Source organism: Salminus brasiliensis, chromosome 19, assembly GCF_030463535.1.
Source record: "Salminus brasiliensis chromosome 19, fSalBra1.hap2, whole genome shotgun sequence".
Lineage (NCBI taxonomy): Eukaryota > Metazoa > Chordata > Actinopteri > Characiformes > Bryconidae > Salminus > Salminus brasiliensis.
Window position 1 is genome coordinate 10,695,337 of NC_132896.1, and position 21,695 is coordinate 10,717,031.

The 21,695-nt window shown below is 42.3% G+C and overlaps 2 protein-coding genes across 2 annotated transcripts; both read right to left on the bottom strand.

Annotated features, from left to right (window-relative positions):
* Positions 1-2,895: 2,895 nt before the first annotated feature.
* On the bottom strand, positions 2,896-8,005 carry b4galt7 (xylosylprotein beta 1,4-galactosyltransferase, polypeptide 7 (galactosyltransferase I)). Its single transcript, XM_072663516.1, has 6 exons — positions 7,351-8,005; positions 5,817-6,146; positions 5,390-5,615; positions 5,220-5,303; positions 5,008-5,112; positions 2,896-3,569 (listed from the first exon to the last, which is right to left on the bottom strand). Exons 1-6 carry the CDS (start codon positions 7,401-7,403, stop codon positions 3,414-3,416), a joined length of 954 nt encoding a protein of 317 aa, XP_072519617.1. The 5' UTR covers positions 7,404-8,005; the 3' UTR covers positions 2,896-3,413.
* A 2,555-nt stretch (positions 8,006-10,560) lies between these two features.
* On the bottom strand, positions 10,561-15,165 carry tmed9 (transmembrane p24 trafficking protein 9). Its single transcript, XM_072664007.1, has 5 exons — positions 14,991-15,165; positions 13,153-13,253; positions 12,939-13,064; positions 12,665-12,811; positions 10,561-11,717 (listed from the first exon to the last, which is right to left on the bottom strand). Exons 1-5 carry the CDS (start codon positions 15,136-15,138, stop codon positions 11,568-11,570), a joined length of 672 nt encoding a protein of 223 aa, XP_072520108.1. The 5' UTR covers positions 15,139-15,165; the 3' UTR covers positions 10,561-11,567.
* Positions 15,166-21,695: the final 6,530 nt, after the last annotated feature.

Sequence of the window (21,695 nt, forward strand, 5' to 3'; positions counted from 1 at the left end):
TCTATCTATCTATACTATCTGTCTATCTATCTATCTATCTATCTATCTATCTATCTATCCAGCATTATACATTGTAATTATAGTCACTTTTCAGTTCATCTTTGCTAGGCGAAAGAAAGAACTGTCCACGCTGCTATTTGTCATCTTCCCAATTGGCTAGCTATGTACCACAAGACCATATTTGCGTCCTAAATCGACACAATAAAACGTTACATATCCGAATAGTCCGCTAGTGCTAACTAGCGGTTTGGCGTCGTCACTAACTAAACACACTTAAAACTCTGCGTTGTATTGAAAAATAAAATAAATCTGGTGTTTAACTACACTCGCGCCTGGATGCAGTTATTTTCCGAGGTAGAATAAACTACTAACAGTGATTAAAACAGGCATTCGTCGCTGCTTTTGTCGAATTCCTGCTTCTAATCGGTGACAAGAAAAGTCGATTCTTCGACTCCAACACGGCTGGGTAGAGGTCGACTCTTGGACAACGACTCTGAGAGTCAGACTGCTTGGAATCGACTCTTGGACAACGACTCTGAGAGTCAGACTGCTTGGAATCGACTCTTGGACAACGACTCTGAGAGTCGGACTGCTTGGAATCGACTCTTGGCCAACGACTCTGAGAGTCAGACTGCTGGGAGTCGACTCTTGGCCAACTCAGACTCTTAGAGACTGCTTATCGAAACCAGTTTTAAATGTAAAAGCCGAATTACAGAGAATTACACTCTTTATGTTCTTCATGATTAGGGCACCAAAAAACAAGTACTGAAAACAAAAACTAATTAAAAATTGTCACAAATTTGTGTGGGGAAAATAGCTTCAGCAATTCCGCAGCTCCCCAAGAATTCATCACACAGATCTCATTCGTCTGCTAATAGACACAGAAACTGTTAATTTGAGTTGTGTTTGATCAAGGAAATCATTAAAACTGTGCAAGAATCCAGTCACTCTTTGTGTAGCCTGTACTAGACCTTAGTCCACAAAAGCTTTTCAGCCAGTTGTACATATTAAATATTTAAATTATTTAAATATAAATAATTGTATAAAATGTACGCCAAATAAATGTTTTCATCTGAAGTCGCTATCACAACAGACTGTTGAACATTTGCCATCAAGGACTATATATATATATATATATATATATATATATATATATATATATATATGTGTGTGTGTGTGTGTGTGTGTGTCAACACATTTGTCCAAATAGACAAATGCTTATACATTAGTCATATACACAGAGTCAGCCATAAATTAGCTTTCCTCCCCCTCCCCGTGCCAACAACACATCTGACCATTTAAGGCCTGGGCTCCACAAGGCCTGGACTTCACTCCTGTGGTATCTTGCAACAAGATATTAGCAGCAGATCCTGTAAGTTGTGAGGTGGGGTCTCCATGGATTTCATGAATAAGCCCATGGCTATGTTGCCATTTCATCTGTTGTCCTTTCTGACCACTTTTGGAAGGTACTGAAAGCCCTTGTCAAAGTAGCTCAGATTCTTACACTTGTCCCTTTTTCCTCTTTCAAACACACCACCTTCAAAAACCTTTTACTTGTTGCCTAATATATCCCACCCTTTGACAGATGCCACTGTAGATGTATCCATCAAAATGTTCATGGATGAGCAGTGTATGTCTAAAAATGAATGTTATACATATACACCAAACATCCCTAACAATAAAACCATGAGGTAAATAACACTGACCATTTTGTTACAGCAGCATCTTTTAAAGGGTTGAATATACATATTATGCTGCAAGTGAATAGTCAGTTATTATTAGGATCAGAGGGACTTTGACAAGGGCCAAACTGTGATGCTTTGTGGGTGTTTCCAGTATACAATGGTTAGTACCTACCAAAATGATTAAGTGAAAGACAACCAATGAACAAGTGATCGGGTCATGGTCACCCATGGCTCATTGATGTGCGTGAAAGGGTGAAGGCTAGCCTTTCTGGTCCCATCCTACAGAAAAGTTACCTGCCTCCTCCTTGCTCTCAAAAGTGGCGTGGATTCCATAAGCAGTTGAAAAGGTTGGGGCATTCAAGTGATGATTGACTGGTATTATCAGGCCCAAAGTGTGCCAAGAAAATATTCCCCAAACCATTAATAATTACTGGACTGTTGATATTAAGCAGGTTGGGTCTATGGATTCAAGATAGTGCTGCCAAATTCTGACCCCTACCATCTGTGTGCCTCAGCAGACACTGAAATTCTTCATACCAGTCTTTTAACTGTCCAGTTTTGGGGAGTATGTGCCCACTGCAACCTCAGCATTCTGTTCTTGGCTGACAGAAGTGAAACCTGACGCGCTGGTGTAGCCAATTTGCTTCAAGGTTGAACGTGTTGTGCATTCTGAAATGCTTTTCTGCTTGCCACAACTGCAGAGTGATTATCTTTCTTCTAGAATCTAACGATTCTCTTTTGACCTCAGTCATACAGCTGGACTTTGCTGAGCTGCTGAGCACTGGATGTTTTTCTTTATCACTGGGATCACATTTTGATTATTATTGTAAATGTTACCTGAAGCTGCTGGTCCATATCTGCTTTATTTAATCCACTGCTGCCTCATGGTTGGCTGATTAAATAGTTACATGAATAAGTAAGTATAACTAATAAAGTTCCTAATAAAGTGGTCAGTAAGCTTCTGTTGCAGCCCAGACATTTTCAGGTCCCAATGTTTTCTGCGCTGTATTAATCCATAATAGTTAAGTTAGTTGGGTATAGCTTAACACCTCTTGATTGCTAAACATTTTTGGTGTAAAGCCCTAACCCACTAGCAAACAGGTCAAAAGATTCTGTCATCTTAACCTTCATTAGTTTATGAGAACCGGACAACCTTGTTGTAGACACAAAGAATAAATAAAAGAAATAAAACCCAAGCAGACTGGTCTTAAGCATTTTATATAAATATGAACGGTGTGCAAATGTACTGAAAAGTACCTTAAACCATCTTACATATCTGAGAGTAATGTCCTCATTGACACATTCATTTTGAGTTCAACATAAAGAAACATTATTCAGTCAAGAGTAAATGAAAATGTTCATTACTGCACAAATAACAGTCTAAAAACAAAGGCCATTGCTACAGCTACACCCTTTTGAAACCTCATATTGGTAACATCACTGATGTGATCTCAGTGCAGTACCTGCAACAGGCCAGACAGTTCAATTCTGTCTCAGGTAAACAGAAGCAGAGTCATTGAAATTTAACAAAGTAATACTGTCCAGTAGAAATAAAAGCGCAGAGAGGACGTCATTCTGAGTCATGCACTCTTCCTCTTCTTACAGTACTCCAGCCCTTTTCTGGTTAGGTAGCCAAATGAGTATTCAAGCAAAACTGGCTCCAGCAATTTCCCTGTACCTCTGGAGAGTCTGCATCATCATGGTATCAAGGCCTGAGCCTAAGGCATGTTAGCTGAACTGGCACCAGGGAGTTTGGCTGAGGTCACATTCCAGGAAGGTGCTGATGACAGTACAAGGGGCACCGCTGATGGTCAGCTCCTGCCTGGACTCCACCTTGTAGCGCAGGTTGGTCAGACCACCCTCTGGGTCAATCTTGAACTGTTCCTGTGAAATTCACAGACGGACCATTAACCATTATAAGCCATTAGGGTCAGCAATAACTCAAATGTGTGTTATAGTTTGATTCTAATTACTTTTCACACATGACACCACAAAACAAGCAGAAACATCAATAAAATACAAAGAAAAATAGTCTAGTCTCTTAACTGAAAGAGGCTACTGTAGCCTTGCTTCAGTTCCATGAACTGTTAATGATGTGAAAGCAGAAAACCACTGGAAGAGCCATCTTAAACTTCAGTATTGTGTTCAGTTATATCATTTGTAAGGGATGTAACTGGCCAATTTGTACAGGATAATGAAAACAGAATTTTCCCCAAATAAGCTCAGAGAAAACCATTGTAGCCTAGGGAACCCTTGACAGCGTGAATACAGAAATTAAACAGATCCAAACAAAAACTTCCTGTTAAGGATAGAATAGCACTAGGCAGGTAAAATAGGCTCAATAAATCCACCAAATGCCATTCAAGACATAACATCCACTGCCCTTAAGAAGTACTAAGATCTTAAGCATTTTGTAATATTTACATTTTTTAATTCTCCTTTTTATTATGCCATCGCTGAAAATGTTCCTGTTTTGAATGTTGCGATTCACCGAAATGCACCACAGAGCGCCACAGGAGGTAATTCCTACCTATGGCCATCAAACTCTATAAATCTTCTCTTAAAGTGTGACACTATGGTTCATCTGTGGAACACTAAATAATTATACTGTTCATTTGTGCAATAATTTCAGAGGTGCAATCCTTGGACTGCTTTATACGGCATGTCATCATTTATGATCACAGTTACTGCCACTTTTCCACTTTATTATATTCACATCATTTATAAACACATACATATTTGTTTTGTCTCTTTTTGTTTGACATTTTAATTTGTTTATAGTGTTCATTCATACACAAACAGTTGCAACTATGACAACTGCAATTTCCCTCCTGGGATTAACAATGTATTTCTGATTCTGATAAACGAACTGTGCCAAGGCATGCTCTATTTTAACAGTTAGCAGTGTATTCTCTTTACCGGAAAGAAGGACCAAGATCTTTTACAAGATTATTTTAGATCAAAGAGGACTACTATTACCAATGGGGCTCTGGGTTTACCAAGTTATGGCATGTAATCTACTCTGAAAACATCATTTAGCAGACTCTGGATTAAAATCAGCATCTAGTCAGCAAATTCTCATTACAGCACCTCCCCAGCTAAAACTAACCTAGACTGCCCTCTGCTGGTGTGCAGTAAAAGCATGTTGGTAACTCGAGCATAAAAAGGAAATCGTACACTTCATTGTGATGGAAACACAAGCCTCCCTTACCAAACCATGTTTAGAACAAAAACTTTCATAACAAAAAAAAAACCTTTTTGGAGGTTTAGAAAAGAGGCAGTTATAGCTACAGTATAGTTACAGTTATCAGTTATAGCATACCTGCTTTTGTGCAGCTATCCTCTTCTGGTCTCTCTTCCTCCAGGCCGGGTCATGAATGTGCCTGAACGTTTTGTACCCTGTGTTTATTCCCTTTGGCCTAAAAAGCTGCATGGAATTCAAAGCACACAATATTTAGCACTAGGAAAATATGTGGCAATGTCATGTCGCTTTTATGTTGAGGTAATGGCCTGCGAGTTTCAGCTCTTGTGTACCTGCAATTCAGCTGTTCTTAGTCTTCTGAAGAACTCGTCATCTTCTCTTCCCCATCCCCAGAATCGATTAGACATGCCATTACACTATGAGAAAATATACATATACGCTAAATGAAAGATACATTGCTTTACCATGAACAACTCACCAGACATATCCAACTTAATCTTACCATTTGATAATGTTTCTTGGTAAGCAGTAGAATTCCTCCCACATATGTTTTATAGTGATACAGGGGATGTAGTTCTGGTGAGGCCACATGGAAGGGTCCCTCATCTGGGAATCCATAGTCCAGAGCTTCATTTTGAGGCAGCAGGTCCACATCATGCATTGCTATGTAATCTGTGTCATTACCGCTCTCCATGTAGCCAACATTAATAAGAGAGGCTCTGTTAAACCTGGAAGAAAGTACAGAACTCCAGTTTCCCCATCCAAATGTATCAGCTTTGACTGTTACTCTCATCAAAGCAAAGCAATCTAAAAATCTAAAAAAACTATGATAATCCAAAATGACTTTAAAAGAGCTCTGATTAAATGCTAAACTGATCATCTGTCTCAATAACTTAGAATTAGCTTCCAGTACAAAACAAGATACTCACCGAAAGTGATCCACCTGGTTAATTACGAGAATCTTGTGTCGAATTTTCTTTTTGTTGAGGAACGTGTGCATGTACGGCACAAAAACAAGCAGTTCTTCAAAACGCTCTCTGAAGGGAACTATGACAGCCATTTTGTGTGGCCCCCAAGAGGGGTCGTCGACAGTTGGGGTCTGTCTCTCCACAGGACAGGGCTGGTGAGGAGGGGGTCCATCGCGTATGGGTTGGTTCAGGTCTCCGGAACAGCTCAGCTGCAGCCACAAAAGGGACCCCAAGACGAGAACCATACAGAGGCCGAAGAGTTTCAGGACCGTGCATTTCCTTGACAAAAATCTGAAAGAAAAAAAGCAGCAGTGCTGGGTCACAAAACAGAATTCAAGTTCAGTCAATCAGAAAACCGAAAAGTTCACAAGTAAAAGCAAAAACACAGTCCATTATGTTATGCATATTTCACAAACAAAACAAGGTTAGAGAGGGATGCACAAGAACATCAGAATTATAAGATCTGTTTAGATAACTGTTTAAAATAGCAAATTCAGACAGATATTCAGATTCGAACAATTATTTAAAGTGATATTTGATTATGTATGTGTGTGTGTACGTATGTATGTACGTATGTATGTATAAAATGTCAGCAAACCGTCACGTGCAACAAAAGATTTATTTGTTTTAGAAAACCTCAAGCAAACACACACTGCTAATGTTACTCACAGCACATCTGTATGATGGGGCTTTGGGTTTTCACTTCTTGGAGGTTACCCAAAAGTATAAAACAAATAGTATATAGTTCTGAGACGACCGTGAGTCAAAGAGCAATGCTTTACAGGTTGTTACACTAGTATAAGACAATACAGAGAAGAATTAATCCTTTAAGCCTGGACCATCAATCAATTACCTGAAAAAAAATTATCAGATTTTGTATCATATCTGATACACTGAGAATTTATTGCCCACAGCAGACTTGAAAAAAAAAAAAAACATTGAACATATAAACCCTATATACTCTAAGATTGTCTAGTTGTCTAAGTTGTCTAGTTGTCTAAGATTACAAACATAGAGATCTGTATGTATTTTTCTGTTGTTGATACTTATGCAATTTATTATTATACTTACTTTAATGTTTTACATATAATAAACTCAAAGATATACATCTTATATGAAACATTCGGCTTTAAAATGTTAAAAGCAGAGGTGGGCAATGACAATATTTTATTGTATCGTGATCAATGTTGATATCATGATGCACAGCATATACTTTCCTAAGCATATCGAGGACATGGTCAGGACTTAAATAGCACTGATCAGCTGCACATTTCACTACAGTGTGATTAGTCTGGTCTAACTGGATGAAGGGCCGCACAGTTTTAATAAAATCACTGCACTAAATATGGGAGCGTATTCAGATGGTAGTTTTTAAGAATCTGTCACTACTGATGGGTTTGTTCTGCGATCAGGTCTATCGAGATAAATATGGTGATTTTAAAAAGCGACTGAAGCACTACAGCCTGCTGCTGATAAAGACAGCCACACCACTTACCTTCTGTCCTCTTTAAAATACAGCACCGGTTTCCTCCGTGAAGAGTACATCATCTTTATATTCCTGATGTGAACTGCGGTGCTTCTAAAAACGATTGACCTAAAAGCACAAACTTGTGTAACGCCAGCTACAGCTCACAGACACACATCCCGCCCGGTTACCGTCAGCGTTACCTGAAATCATTAAGACTAGCTAATTTATCCAGCCACGTCGCTCCATTACTCCTCTAATCTCACATCTGGCGACGGGGTTTGATGGCGGTACTCTTACATGACCGCTCTTACAAATCATAGCACGGGTTGGGTGTGAATGCGGTGTTATAGCTCATATGAAACAGGGTGGTCTGTTATCTCCTGCTGCCCCCGTTTCACCGCCGCTCAGCCGATAGCATCACGACACGTAGCGAGCTAAGCTAACCTTCACGATACCGCGGTTCGCCCGATGGAGCTCTGCCTGTTCCCCCGTTTATCCGGAGTCAGTGCCGCACACACTGCTGGCTACCCGAGCCAGAGAGCTCACACATAATGGCAGTGTCTGTTTCTGCCATTTCTTCTGGTGAAAACAGTCAGTAAAGTTTAAACAGAGCGGCATTAACAACAAAACAAAAAAAAAATCACACGCTGGCTGTTTTCGTTCAGTCCGTTAAGTAAAGCATCCCGATGGAAACATGAACTGCTACAGCGTTCCTAGTGCTGCTCAGTATATAGAGGCGTTTATAAGAGAAGGTGTTTCAGCTGTATCCGGTTTTTCTATCAAAGTTTAAACGTGGGAAAGTGTAAAAGTTTATTTGCTTATAGCTTATTTGTAATTTGGATGGTTTTAGAACTTTTGCTTTTAGCTACATATAACATAATCTTCACTGGCAAAAAGGTCACTACATTATAATTAAATTTAACTAAAATTGAATTCACACTAGAAAAAGATGTAAAAACATTGTAAAAAAAAATAACTTAAAATATGAATTCATGGATTTAATGATATCATGTCTAGTAAAATGAACTAGGAATAGCACTGATTTTTGATAGGGAGAACTGGGGAGGTTTTGCTTGCTAAAATGAATGTTTATATGTTTTACTTCTGCAAACTAACAGTTCAGTTTTATTTTTAGAGGGACTTCAGAGACTTTAGAGATCCAGTTGACCCGGCACCTGCATTGCTAACCAGCACTTCAACCGGCACGTCTTTCAGCAGGCGGCTCGCCGGCCAGCAAACTTTTCGGCTGCCAGGCAGTGGCCAGCATATCAGTCGACGCACCTCCTGGCTGCCAGGCGATCCTACAGCTAAACCACTCGACACGTCCTAAAGCTGACGGAGTTTTAACCAGAGCATCCTAAAAAACACCAGCCCTTCAAACTGACACAGCTAAAAGCAGCGTCTGAAAACTCCCAGCACACCCTGCGGCACACCATAAAGCTGCTGACACCAACCGGCACATCCTAAGACCCAGGTTTGCTAATAGACCACAGCTGGGTACTTGATCAAGATTTTATTGGAAATATTTACAAATAAATACACAAACAAAACAATGACATTAGTTTTTCACTCATTGTTTGTGTTACATGTCAATTTTTTATTTGCACTTTTAGCAGATGTCTGTCTGTCTACCTATCTATGCATGTCTTCAGGACAAGAAAAAAAAAAAACCTTGCAAATGATGTCAGAATAAAAAACACAGAGCCGAGCTGCACCTTAACCAAAGTTTAATAAAAAAAAAAAAAAACAAGCGTCACCCAGAAGAATCACCCAGAGGCTGTATCACTTCTTGTCTTAACGTTACCGTCTCAAGGGCACGTATGTCAGGAAGGGAAGGAACCTTGTGTGATCTGCAGGGGTTTTTCAGATTTAGGACACTGCAACGTCATGACTGCACTTTAAAATGTAGATTAAAATCAATTTAAATAAAACTAACAGCGGTGTTAGTAGACTGTGCTCATGTGTGCCAAAAGGGTCCTGCGTTACCGTAACTGTTCAGATCCACGAATCGGACTAATACATTATCATTAATCTAGTCCTAAAATGTAGACACATGCCTGTCTTAATAGGTGTGTTTTTAGTCTGATCGCTTTCCTGAGCCTTTATGAACCTCACTTGTTTTTACGCATGTTGTGCGCTTTTACGCACGGCGCGCGTTTTTACGCATGTTGTGCGCTTTTACGCACGGCGCGCGTTTTTACGCATGTTGTGCGCTTTTACGCACGACGCGCGTTTTTACGCATGTTGTGCGCTTTTACGCACGGCGCGCGTTTTTACGCATGTTGTGCGCTTTTACGCACGGCGCGCGTTTTAGCGCAATGAGACGCGATTTTATGCGTAAAACAAGGGAAAAAAAACTGTACACTCAACAATAAATGCTCTTTATGTATCTTTGTGCTGTGACAAGCTGATAAACACAGAATTCTGATCTCGTCTGATATTCATCTTTTGATCTCAAACCCAAACGTCTACAATGTTCAGCAAAAACTGAAGAATTTGCTTTTCCATTCTACTACTTATATTTATATTATACTTTGTGTGCCAGGCTTTACATCCAACCTGTGTTGAGCCGACAGTTAAATGTATTCGTACTAACAGGATAGCACAGCTGCTCACCAACTTCAGAATGCTCGGTTAGTGTGCTGGCTGCTTGAGGTTGTGCCAGGTGGTGTGCAAGCAGCTATAAGACACGCCGGTCCTGATCAGGTAATAACAGAGCCTCAACACCAAATCACACAGCAGATAAGGTCCACAGGTCAATGCTTCTTAAATGCGTAAAACAACTCATTACTTTCAGTCAATTGGAGGGAGGCAAGTTCTTTATTTCTGAGTGCAACCATGAACACAACATGACACAGTCACCCCCCTCCCCCATGGCCTTATTTAAAAAGCTTTAACCCTCAGCCAGCAATATCTGTGTACCCAAATGTCATCCAGTTACCCCTAAAAAAGAAATACACTCTAAAGCTTAAAAATGCAGGGGGAGGCAATATGAATGGAAAAAACTTATTTTAGACGCCACTATATTCTTTCAAGTATTTAAAATGGCCACCACCAAAGGATACCTTGAGCCACATATCCACATTTTAGGCCTTTGAGGACGAGAACATTTATTATATATTTTCAGTGTTAACAGGGCAGCTCTTCATGACCCAAAAGTCTCAAGAAATACCTGAGTATATGTGCACATGGGTTAGGGATGACCATGAGTTTTGTTTGAAAATACAACTAAAGGCATTATTTAAAGCTCCTTCAGAGGGTGGTTTATTTAAAACTCGTGCCTAAAATGTACCAAAACTCCCCCACAAACCAAGCAGTTAATAAGACTTGTCAATAAACTCTGTGTTTTTTCTGTCTGAAAGCAGAATCAAAATGTAACAAGCAAATCATACCAATCTAAAATTTTAGAGGCATATTATTGATACTTTCTTAATTAAATCTGCAAATGTATACCTAACTCACTTATTCATAAAAGCCATTTGAAATACAGATCCAGTCTCTGTACTCCTGTCTACAGAAAAGGGTACTAGAGCTGTAAACGACACAGTGATGCAGATGTGGCTGGGCTTTTAGGCTGGTTCATGCTAATTTAACAAATGAACTTTAAATAAACATATGGACATACATTCGCTCTGAAAAACCAAACTTTAAATAGTTCTCTAATTACTGAAGTAACACAAAATATTTTAGACAAACCAAACTGAACCAGTGATTTGAAGGTTGTGTCTAGGATCTGCGTGTGCATCCACACCGTAGGAACATTTTACACACAAAGTTCCAGATACAAACAACTAAACATAAGCTCATTCCAACCAAAATGCAAATTTGTTATTCTACAAAAAATATGGAGGAGGGTCAAAAACTCAAACCACAGAAAAAATTAGCAAATTGTATCTGTGTTTGTCCGTTTTCAACTGTGGTCTGGGGAAAAAAAGCTGAAAGTGGTTTTGACCTTATAATGAACAAGAAAAAGGTCTTAAAAACACAAATCTCATTAATATACTACTGACACTATAGAGAGGAAATGTTCTCAGTTTGTCAACTGTCATACACAGCTCAAAGGGACGTGGCACAGAAATGTGTACTGTAAAATAAATCTCAAGCCAAAATTGAGAAAATTTAGAAAGGGGCTTGAACTGGGAGACTCATCTCAGCAGTCTAGACTTCAAACTTTTGAAGCACATTATTTCTCAAACTCCTGTGTACTGCATGAACTGAAAAAGGAGAAAACACTGCAATACACTCTACACTAATTTTTTGGCCTCAAAGAAGCTCTTGAGATGTCTCATCTGCCAGAAGCCGATCGCAACCAGAATCAGCGTCTGAACAATGGACCACCACAGCACTCTTTGATTGGTGCTTTCGCTGGTCTGTCTGAAGCGCTCTTCACGGTACTGGGGGAAAAAAAGAAGAAGAGAAGATCTGTCAAAGGAGTCATACATGCCACTTTATCATTGTAGACCCACTCATTCATGCATCTAGTCAGCGAATTGTGTGACAGCAGTATAAAGCATACAATTATTAAAAATATGAGTCAGCAGCTTCAGGTATAGAAAAATATGATTGTTGGTGCCAAGATAAGATAAGATAAGAATCCTTTATTAGTCCCGCATTGGGGAAATGCTCAGTGTCACAGCAGAAAGGGATAGCAAGACACCCAGTTACAAAAATGTAGATAAATAATTTACACTATATACACAATATCAATAAGAATTTAAAAATCAATAACAATATTATTATTATTTTTGCATTGAGGGATCTCTGTTCCCTGAACATGTGTGTGTAGTTTAAGTGTGTGTATGTGGTCCGCTGGTAGCAGTGCTGGTTGTGCAGTCTGACGGCAGCAGGAAAGAAGGACCTGCGATACTGCTCCTTCACACACTTTGGGTGAAGCAGCCGGTCACTAAAGGAGCTGCCCAGTGCTGCCAGAGTCTCATGCAAACTGCCAGAGTCTCAACCAAACTGCTTTGAGTAATTCACTAACTGCTGATCTCTTGGGTTTTCAGCAGTTTACTCTGAACGCAGTGCAGCAAAGAAGAGAGATTAACATAATAGACTCATCTGAGCTGACAGAAAGGCTAGGGCAATCCAGATAAACACTCAATTGTACAATTGTGATGAGCTGGTAAGCTTCTCAGAATGGCAAACACATCCAACCCTGAAGGATGTGGGTTCTACTTCTGTCAGCCAAAAACAGAAATTCCACCACTATCAAAGCAATTATTATCGTAAATGTGTGTATAAATACACACACACACCTATGAAACAACTAAGAATACTTGATTATTTAAAAAAATCTATGTCACACTGAAAACCAACACATAAATGAAAAGATCCTCACTCTCTGATAGTTTTGCTCCTTCTGGATCTGATCGACCTGCTCCACCAGCTGGCGCACCCTGAGCTGCAGCTCCGTCAGTTTGTCTTTGGCAGCAATCTCGGCATAGTTGTTAGTGTGCTCTCCCACTTGGATGTCCAGGTGAACTCGCTATGGCAAGATATTGCAAACGATTACAGAAAATGACTGGGATGAAAATCATACAGTGGATCTGCGTAAAAACATCAGTTTCATTAGTCTATTTGACTACATAAATCATATAAATGGCTTAACTCACAAGCATCCCACCAGCAAACAGGGAAAATTTGGAGGAGTTGGAATGCAAGCAGATCTGGTGCTCTCCAGGTGTGTGAGAGGTGAAGGTGAATCTGCCTTCTGAGCCATACTGACGAGACAGGATCACCTAAAACGCATCAAAAAGCTTAGGCTGCTGAACATGAGCCCTAACACAATTTTATAACTGACAAACAGTCTAACTAAACGTGACCAACCTTCTCATCAGGATCCTTAACTTCCACAAACATTCCAAGTCCCTGTGTGGCAGGCAGGTACTCTTCTTTCTGTTTGTCATAGAGCTGTGTTCGATAGTTTCCTGGTGAAAACACATATGCACATACAAAATATGAATTAATGTAATCCTAATTAACACCGAAAGAAAGCGGAGTTGTGGACTCAGTTATGATCTGAACATTATGCTTAAAGACACTCACAAGAGGATGTTGTTTTACAGAAGCAAAAGTGTAAAGGTAGAAGAGGGAGACAATGCATAGCCCAATAACATTAGTATGATTACTGACGCTTTCTTTCTGAAAGGTAATTTATGATCACAAGATAAACTGTGCTTTGCTTGTTGTGAACTAAAGAGAAATCATCTGACAATGTAGTTCCTAGTTTTCCATAGAGGCTACACTAGTATTAGGGAGTATAATATGCAACTCACGAAAATCCCAGCATGTTATTCTCCTTATATTCCCCCAGTTTTTTCTATTTTATTCTAATTATTTTCTCAATCATGGAAACATCTTTGAGCAACAATCATGCCTGTGCCATCAGTCTGTGCAATCACAGATAATCACATCAGAGCAGAAGTGTGCAATATGTCAAATATATCATGATACTTCTGATAAACTGTATGATAAATGTGTGTTTTTTTCCTGGCAGCTTATCAGTTGAAATGGACCAAAAAAAGGAAGAATAAAAAATAAAAAAAACAATTCAGCACAGCACTAATCCAACCAGCACACCCAGCACTAGTTACCCTTTCTTTATAATGAAATATGCCGCTAGTCTTTGTTCAAGAAGTACTAACCACCACCCATTCCCAATATGGTCACAACAGAGTATTGTAATGTAATTTATCACAATGAGGGTAAATACTGGATATCTCCTCCCTCAACATTTATGGCTGAGGTGTTTTTAAGAAAGGCCCCAACTGCTCCGCTCAGGGTGTGTGCTGTCATTGGGCAGCAATCAAACCACAAAAGCAGTACGCATATACTGCACATATACTGCACATATACTGCACATGAGTAAAAAGGCACTCGTTTTCATTTAGGCTACGATCTATGTGATGCATGCTCTGAGCATCAACGAGACAGTTTAGCTGCAGCACAGCTGTGCTTCTCAGGTGCTCCTTCATTAGGGTGGAAACTGGATTCTCCAGGAGCACCAGGAGCAGGGTTGGGCAGCCTTGTCCTACACACGGTGCTGAATCTCATGCATTAATGTGCATTTTCAGACCAATCCTCAGACACCCACATTCCCATCGTGTTCCAGCTGTTCCCACACTTCAGCCAGGATCTCCATTATCCACCTGTTCAGTAGGTTACCTGCCTCAGCTGTGTGCAGAGCCAGGTCATGGACATTGCAGTGGATTCCTGAGGTGTGTAATGAAATCCCTACACTGTGGTAGTTAGTTAGTTAGTTAGCTAAACGAGAGACACCTAGCTAGTAAATGCAGTTTCCGTCCAATGGGGAGCTGACAGCCGGCTCGGACCCAAGCTGTGCTAAGCTGGCTGGCTGGCTGGCTGGCTGGCTAGCGCTCGTCACTATTTTGGTTTTCGTCCTGAAAGGTTTTAAACACCAGAGCCCCCTAACCCACATTAAACAGCCCACTGTTCAGTAAACGCAGAGTAGTCGGTCTCTCAGGGTCTGAACTCCACCCGTCGAGCAAGCCGAGTGCCCTGCTGTGACAGACGCCGCTAAGCTAGCTAGTCGCCAGCTATTAGCTAACTACTTAGCACTAGCTAGTGCTAGCTAGCACGTCCGGGTCTGCTAACCCCAACCAGAGCCCCCAACTTCAGAGGAACCTTTCACGGAGGATACTGACCAATGATCATCGTTTCATCCGGGATTTCCTCTATGAAGCATTTCTTCTCGGTCTCGCCGATGTGGAAGTACAGCGCTGACACGAGACTGTAGCAAAAGTTGAAAATCAAAACTGTGCATAGCGTAAACTGCATCCTGAACACCACCATCTTACCACTGCCGGGGAGCACGGAGCCTGCGCGAGGACACCAGTGCCACGTAACCTCTCGCGCACCTTCATCCAATCAGAAGCGACACGCGGAGGCGCGCTGCGCTCGACCTACCCTCTGGTCGTTGTAGTTTCACAGCACCTGCTGGGCACGGGTGAGGCAATGCAATTACTCAGGTAGATAGATATATCGCTGGAAGGAGGGAAGGAACAGTAATCCAGTGAATATGAATAAAGATTGGATCACTGGCAAATATTGGAAACCTACAGGTCCACTGGGAGTCAGCAAAGGCATCAGGAGAGCCCCAGTTAACTCAGTTCTGTGCCCCCAACTCCAATCCCACCTGCAATGCTGACCACCCTATTCTTTCAACACCCATCTACCTCTCAAATAACTCTAATTAAACACTCTGATTAACTGAATTGAGACATTACATTACTTTACTTCCCATGACTTTCTTTGAGCAGCTGCCTCACTCACACCATCCCAACAGGACGCTAACTGTGTTGCCCATACCTGATTCAAGTCAAGAGGCGTCAAGTACACAGTGGAGCAAAATCATGTTCCTCCAGTACTATGGTGCTACATGAAGCAGAAACCATACATACATTTATGGGACAATAAATACCATAAATACAACAGACATTAGACACAGTAAAGAGACGGGACAGTGCAACGCAGACAAAGTACTCAAAAGTGTTTGTGGTGGGGATGAGGTGCAAGCTATGTAACTTGCCATGACAAATAGGTACACTGAGGTAGAAGAGAGCAGTTCATATGTGTACAGTATTTAGCTTTAAGTAACCTGACAGGTGTGCAAGTAGGCACATGATGGGAGCATCAATAGAGATGTATATGTGAGTGTGTATGTGAGTGTGTAAGCATGAGGTGAGAGCGGTTCTCAGCTGAGTCCTTGTAAGTTGAGAAGTCTGACAGCTTGGGGGTAGTAGCTGTTGGAGAGTCTGGCAGTGACGGCTCGGATGCTCCGGTACCTCCTGCCAGACGGCAGCAGTGAGAAGAGTCTGTGTGAGGGGAGGGTGGGCTCGTCCACAATGCTGGTGGCTTTGCAGACGCAGCATGTGGTGTAAATGTCCATGACGGATGGGAGAGAGACCTTAGTGATCTTCTTAGCTGGCAGCTACCATTAACGCCTGCCACTGGCTGCCACTATTAGCTGCCCGAAGAGCTGTAGGTTGCTTATTATATGCCAGTGATTAAAACTGTGTGACCTATTCACTGAATGAGTGGAAGACCAATGTGAGAATGCTGTCCACTGACTTCAGTTCAGCTTTCAACACCATCATCCCTCAGCAACTGATCGGAAAACTGAGCCTGCTGGACTGAACACGTCCCTCTGCAACTAGGTCCTGGATTTCCTGACTGAGAGACTTCATTATGTCAGGATTAATAGCTGCATCTTCAGCTCCACCATGCTGAGCACTACAGCTCAAACCACATCATCAAACATCGCTGATGACACAACGTGGTGGGGCTCGTCAGAAAGAAGGATGAGTCAGCATACAGAGAGGAGGTGCAGTATCTAACAGACTGGTGCAGAACCAACAGCCTGTCTCTGATGGTTGTTGACTTTAGAAGAGTATTAGGTGACCACCCCCTGCTGGACATCAATGGGCAATGCTGTGAAAATCATCAGGAGACATCATCATCTACATCGCAGAGAACCTCACCTGGTCCCTCAACACCAGCTCCATAGCCAAGACCCTACAGAGTGCATCCATGGCTTTCTCACGCAGCAGTCTGTTAGAAAGCCCTAGACCAGCTTTTGGATGATCTAAACTGGTGTTGGATGGTCAAGGTGGTTGTAAAGCTGGTCATCTAGGTGAAAACATACCCTATTCTGGTAAGCCAGCTCTTGACAAGCATAGTGTGTGCTGCGTTTGATTTCAGCCATGCTTGGTCATGCTGGTTGACCAGCGTGGTCTTGCTGGTCATGCTGGTCGACCAGAGTGGGAATTCTCTCTATTAGCCAAGAACTAAAGGGTACTAATAAGGTGTCCTTTTGTACCTTGGTAAAGAACCCTCAAGTGAAGATTATTTAGACCTTATTTAGAGGTTCTTCACCTTCATACATCTCATGGTTCTTCAAAGCATGGTTCTATGCAAGGTTCTGCAGGAATCCCATATTGGGAGACCTGGTTCTCGATAGTCCCTCGGTGCGTCTGCTGACTCCAGTCCAGTACGTGGCGCTAATGCAGCAGAGCTATTCTCCTGCTATAACTCCACAAGAAGAAAGGCTTTGTTAGGCGCGTTTGTATTTGTATGCTAAGCTAACGTGGAAGACCTGGCTGACCAGGGAGTGAGGGCATCCTTTTGGCCATAGTCGGTTCCTAAAGTCGACGCGTTGGATGCAGGAGAAATGGGCAGGCGTGAGGACCTCAGCGACTTCGACAAGGGTCAGATTGTAATGGCCAGACGGCAGGGTCGGAGCATCTCTGAAACGGCACAGCTTGTGGGGTGCTCCCGGACAGCAGTGGTGAACGTCTACCGACGGTGGACCGAGGAGGGACACATCACAAACCGGCGGCTGGGGGTTGGACGCCCGAGGCTCATCGATGCGCAAGGGCAACAAAGGATAGCCAGCCTGGTCGGAAAGAACAGAAGACCAACCCTGGCACAAGTTACAGAGATCTTCAATGATGCTACTGGTAAGAAAGTGTCTCAACACACAATGCATCGCACCATGATGCGGATGGGTCTGCGGGCCCGCAAACAGGTCGGAGTGTCCGTGCCATCCACCCCTGGACACCGCCACAGGCGCCTGCTGTGGGCACGAGAGCACCAGAACTGGACTGTGGATCAATGGAAGAAGGTCGCTTGGTCGGAGGAGTGCCGGTTTCACTTACACCAGGAGGACGGCCAGCTACGTGTGCGCCGTTTACCTGGAGAGCCGATGGCAGCAGAAGGCACTGCAGAACAAGGACAAGCTGATGAAGAGAGTGTGATGCTCTGGGCAGTGTTCTGCTGGGAGACCCTGGGCCCTGTCATTGCTGTGGACGTCAATTTGACCTCGGACACCTACCTAAACATTGTAGCTGAACAGGTACGTCCCTTCATGGGGATGGTCTTCCCTGATGGCAGTGGCCTCTTTCAGCAGGATAATGCGCCCTGCCACGCTGCAGACGCTGTTCAGGAATGGTTTGAGGAGCACGACGAAGAGTTCAGCTTGTTGTCCTGGCCTGCAGATTCCCCAGACCTCAGTCCGATGAAGCATTTGTGGGATGGGCTGGAACAAGAAGCCCAATCTGCAGCGACTCCACCTAGCAATCTAGAGGAGTTGAAGGATCTGCTGCTGAAGTCTTGGTGCCAGATACCTCAGGACACCTTCAGGGGTCTTGTGGAGTCCATGCCTCAGCGGGTTGAAGCTGTTTTGGTGGCAAATGGAGGACCAACAGCGTATTAGCCATTAGATGGTCTTAATGTTATGGCTGAATGGACAGGTATTAGCCTAGTCCCTACAGTAGACTATGTAGTATACTGAATGGAGATTGTACAATGTAAGGAAAATAGATTTTTGCTTGTGAAAGTGAATTTCCACATTTTTCATTTAGAAATTATACACTAAAATATAGTTAAAATAAAAGTACTTTTGGCATGTTACCGATCAAATTGTAGTGGTCTTCGTGTTTTGCAAGTTATTTACTTGTTCAAATTTAATATTTGAAAGAAAATACTAGATTTAAAAAAAGTCTCATTTGCATAGGCCTATATTTAACAAAGCAGGCTGTGCAGATATATTTGGAAAGCTGACAAAGAGAAATTCTGCCATCACTTGTAACCACTCCAAAGGTAAAGTGGGACAGTTAAGTTACTTTGCAGCCAATAACAAAAAAAAAAATTAAGTAAACAAAAGACCACAACTAAATATGACAGATTGTTTGTCTTAACCTGAAGGCTGACTAAGGTTTTATAGGAAAATAAGAGTCAAAAACATCGGCCAGTACAGGAGGAACAGCTTTATTGCCCCCTTGTATGTATATCAGTGCATCTTAACCAGTCCTTGATAAAAAGGATAGTAGTTACTGTATTACATTAACAAAATAATCTTTACACAGATTGTGTAGGTGATCGCGTCTATAAAAAGACACGTCACATTCAACTAAGAAAAGGAAAGTCATTCACTTGCCAATGAATTCATATGGTTTTGGTTCAAAATATACAGCATTACTGCACTGTATTGTCCAAACTGCTCAGCATATGCGCAAAAAGAGTTGTTGCAGTCACCCATCATCTCCCGTTTTCTCAACATACAAAACACACCTCAGATTAGACTCTTCAGTTGTTCACTTCAAGAATACACACATTCTTCACTGCCAAACATTTTACATTCATCTGCAATCCTCTTTAAAATTGTCCGGTAAAACCTCTTGTTCCTCTTGTCGTTTCTGAAAGCCCACAGCTCCTACAGCAGCTACCAGTTGGTTAGTGGCAGCAAGTCAGCATGGCAGGATTGATTGCAGTTGGGGGGCCCACACTGAGTTTGCTTATAGTGCATCCATGGCTTCTTCACGCAGCAGTCTGTTAGTGATGCTTGTAAGCCCAAGCTGCTTGCTATGCAATCACAGACAGTATTTGTAATAAGACTTTCTGCTTTTGAAGCAGGGGTTTAAACCTGGCATAGGGTACAAGGAAATTAGGTAGCACTGCTGGTGGTTATTCTTGCAGAAGAAATGGCAATAAAAATAGAAATAAGGTTAAACTAATCTAAATAAGAGGGCAGAAATACAATCAAATATAAAATGCATATAGCAGTTGCTTAAATATATAATCTGAGAGGCTGCACATTTACTGAACTGCAGCAATTGCAGTGGCCCCAATAAATGAGTAATGCTGAATGATACAGTTGGATAAATGAGATGTATGATGTGTATATAGCAGCTGAACGTTTTCACTGATGATACTGCGTATTTACAGGATTGCAGCGGCTCTATAAACAGGTAATGCAGGAATATATATATCATCTCTGTCCAAAGAAAAACATGTATCTCCGAAATTGTGATTTTACAGGAGAAGGCAAACATATTCCTAACTCTGAATGGAAGTCAATGTAAATAAAACTATTCCAAGGCATTTAGAGCATTTCTATTGGTCCATTGATCCAGAACTATTCACACAGCGTACAGAGCAGCTACAGGATTGAAACCATGGAGAAAACTAAAAATGGGACAAAAATGGAGATACATGGTTTTCATTGGACAGCAGCGATATGCATACTAATAAGGTTGGGGATATATATATATATATATATACACACACTAAGGTGCCTTCTGATTGTAGATGTTAGTGTTGTGATTACAGTCACACCGGTCTGTGGCAGTGAGCAGTTCTCGTATGGCCCTGGAATAGAAGCTGTTCACTGATTGTCATTACTGACAATTTACTAGTCAGTGATGGGATGGACCTGAAGTGTCTACTGGTGGGCAGCAAATCAGACAAGAGTCCAGGATGGAAAGTATGTTGGCTGCTTTTCCTTGGCTTTCCTGGCTAAAAAGGTCCTCCATACAGTTTAGTGAGCAGCCTGTGATCTACTTGACATTATTAATGAAGTGAATAACACTGACCAGTTTGTAACACCGACATCTGTCCATAACAAACATGGGTCTTTTATTTCATTGCTCCTAAAATATTAGAAGCATCTTCATTGCCAACAGAGCAGGGCTGCAGAAATCTCTCACTGGAGGAGCTAGCTGAAACTACCTCTGTGCTTCCATAGAGTCATGCGGGTCTCCAGTCCAGTAAGGGGCGCAATTGCACCAGGGATCGTCTCTCTACTGCTATAACTCCACTAGAAGGACTATGGGGCTTTGTTCGGCGTGTTTATATGTATTATAAATGCTAACGTGGAAGACCTGGCTGACCAGGGAGTGAGGGCATCCTTTTGGCCATAGTCGGTTCCTAAAGTCGACGCGTTGGATGCAGGAGAAATGGGCAAGCGTGAGGACCTCAGCGACTTCGACAAGGGTCAGATTGTAATGGCCAGACGGCAGGGTCGGAGCATCTCTGAAACGGCACAGCTTGTGGGGTGCTCCCGATCAGCGGTGGTGAACATCTACCGAAAATGGACCGAGGAGGGACACATCACAAACCGGCGGCTGGGGGTTGGACGCCCGAGGCTCATCGATGCGCAAGGGCAACAAAGGATAGCCAGCCTGGTCGGAAAGAACAGAAGACCAACCCTGGCACAAGTTACAGAGATCTTCAATGATGGTACAGGCAAAAACGTCTCTCAACAGACAGTGCATCGCACCATGCTGCGGATGGGTCTGCGGGCCCGCAAACAGGTCGGAGTGTCCGTGCCATCCACCCCTGGACACCGCCACAGGCGCCTGCTGTGGGCACGAGAGCACCAGAACTGGACTGTGGATCAATGGAAGAAGGTCGCTTGGTCGGAGGAGTGCCGGTTTCACTTACACCAGGAGGACGGCCAGCTACGTGTGCGCCGTTTACCTGGAGAGCCGATGGCAGCAGAAGGCACTGCAGAACAAGGACAAGCTGATGAAGAGAGTGTGATGCTCTGGGCAGTGTTCTGCTGGGAGACC

What these genes read in the sequence shown, in the direction of transcription:
- b4galt7 (XM_072663516.1), bottom strand. Translation starts at nt 7,403, where the DNA reads ATGATGTACTCTTCACGGAGGAAACCGGTGCTGTATTTTAAAGAGGAC. An exon ending in AACCAGGTGGATCACTTTCG is followed by an intron (nt 5,616 to 5,816) that starts GTGAGTATCTTG and finishes ACTTTCTTCCAG; the next exon opens with GTTTAACAGAGCCTCTCTTA. An exon ending in GGATAGCTGCACAAAAGCAG is followed by an intron (nt 3,570 to 5,007) that starts GTATGCTATAAC and finishes TGAATTTCACAG; the next exon opens with GAACAGTTCAAGATTGACCC.
- tmed9 (XM_072664007.1), bottom strand. Translation starts at nt 15,138, where the DNA reads ATGGTGGTGTTCAGGATGCAGTTTACGCTATGCACAGTTTTGATTTTC. An exon ending in GGATGAAACGATGATCATTG is followed by an intron (nt 13,254 to 14,990) that starts GTCAGTATCCTC and finishes TGTTTTCACCAG; the next exon opens with GAAACTATCGAACACAGCTC. An exon ending in AGGAGCAAAACTATCAGAGA is followed by an intron (nt 11,718 to 12,664) that starts GTGAGGATCTTT and finishes TTTTTCCCCCAG; the next exon opens with TACCGTGAAGAGCGCTTCAG.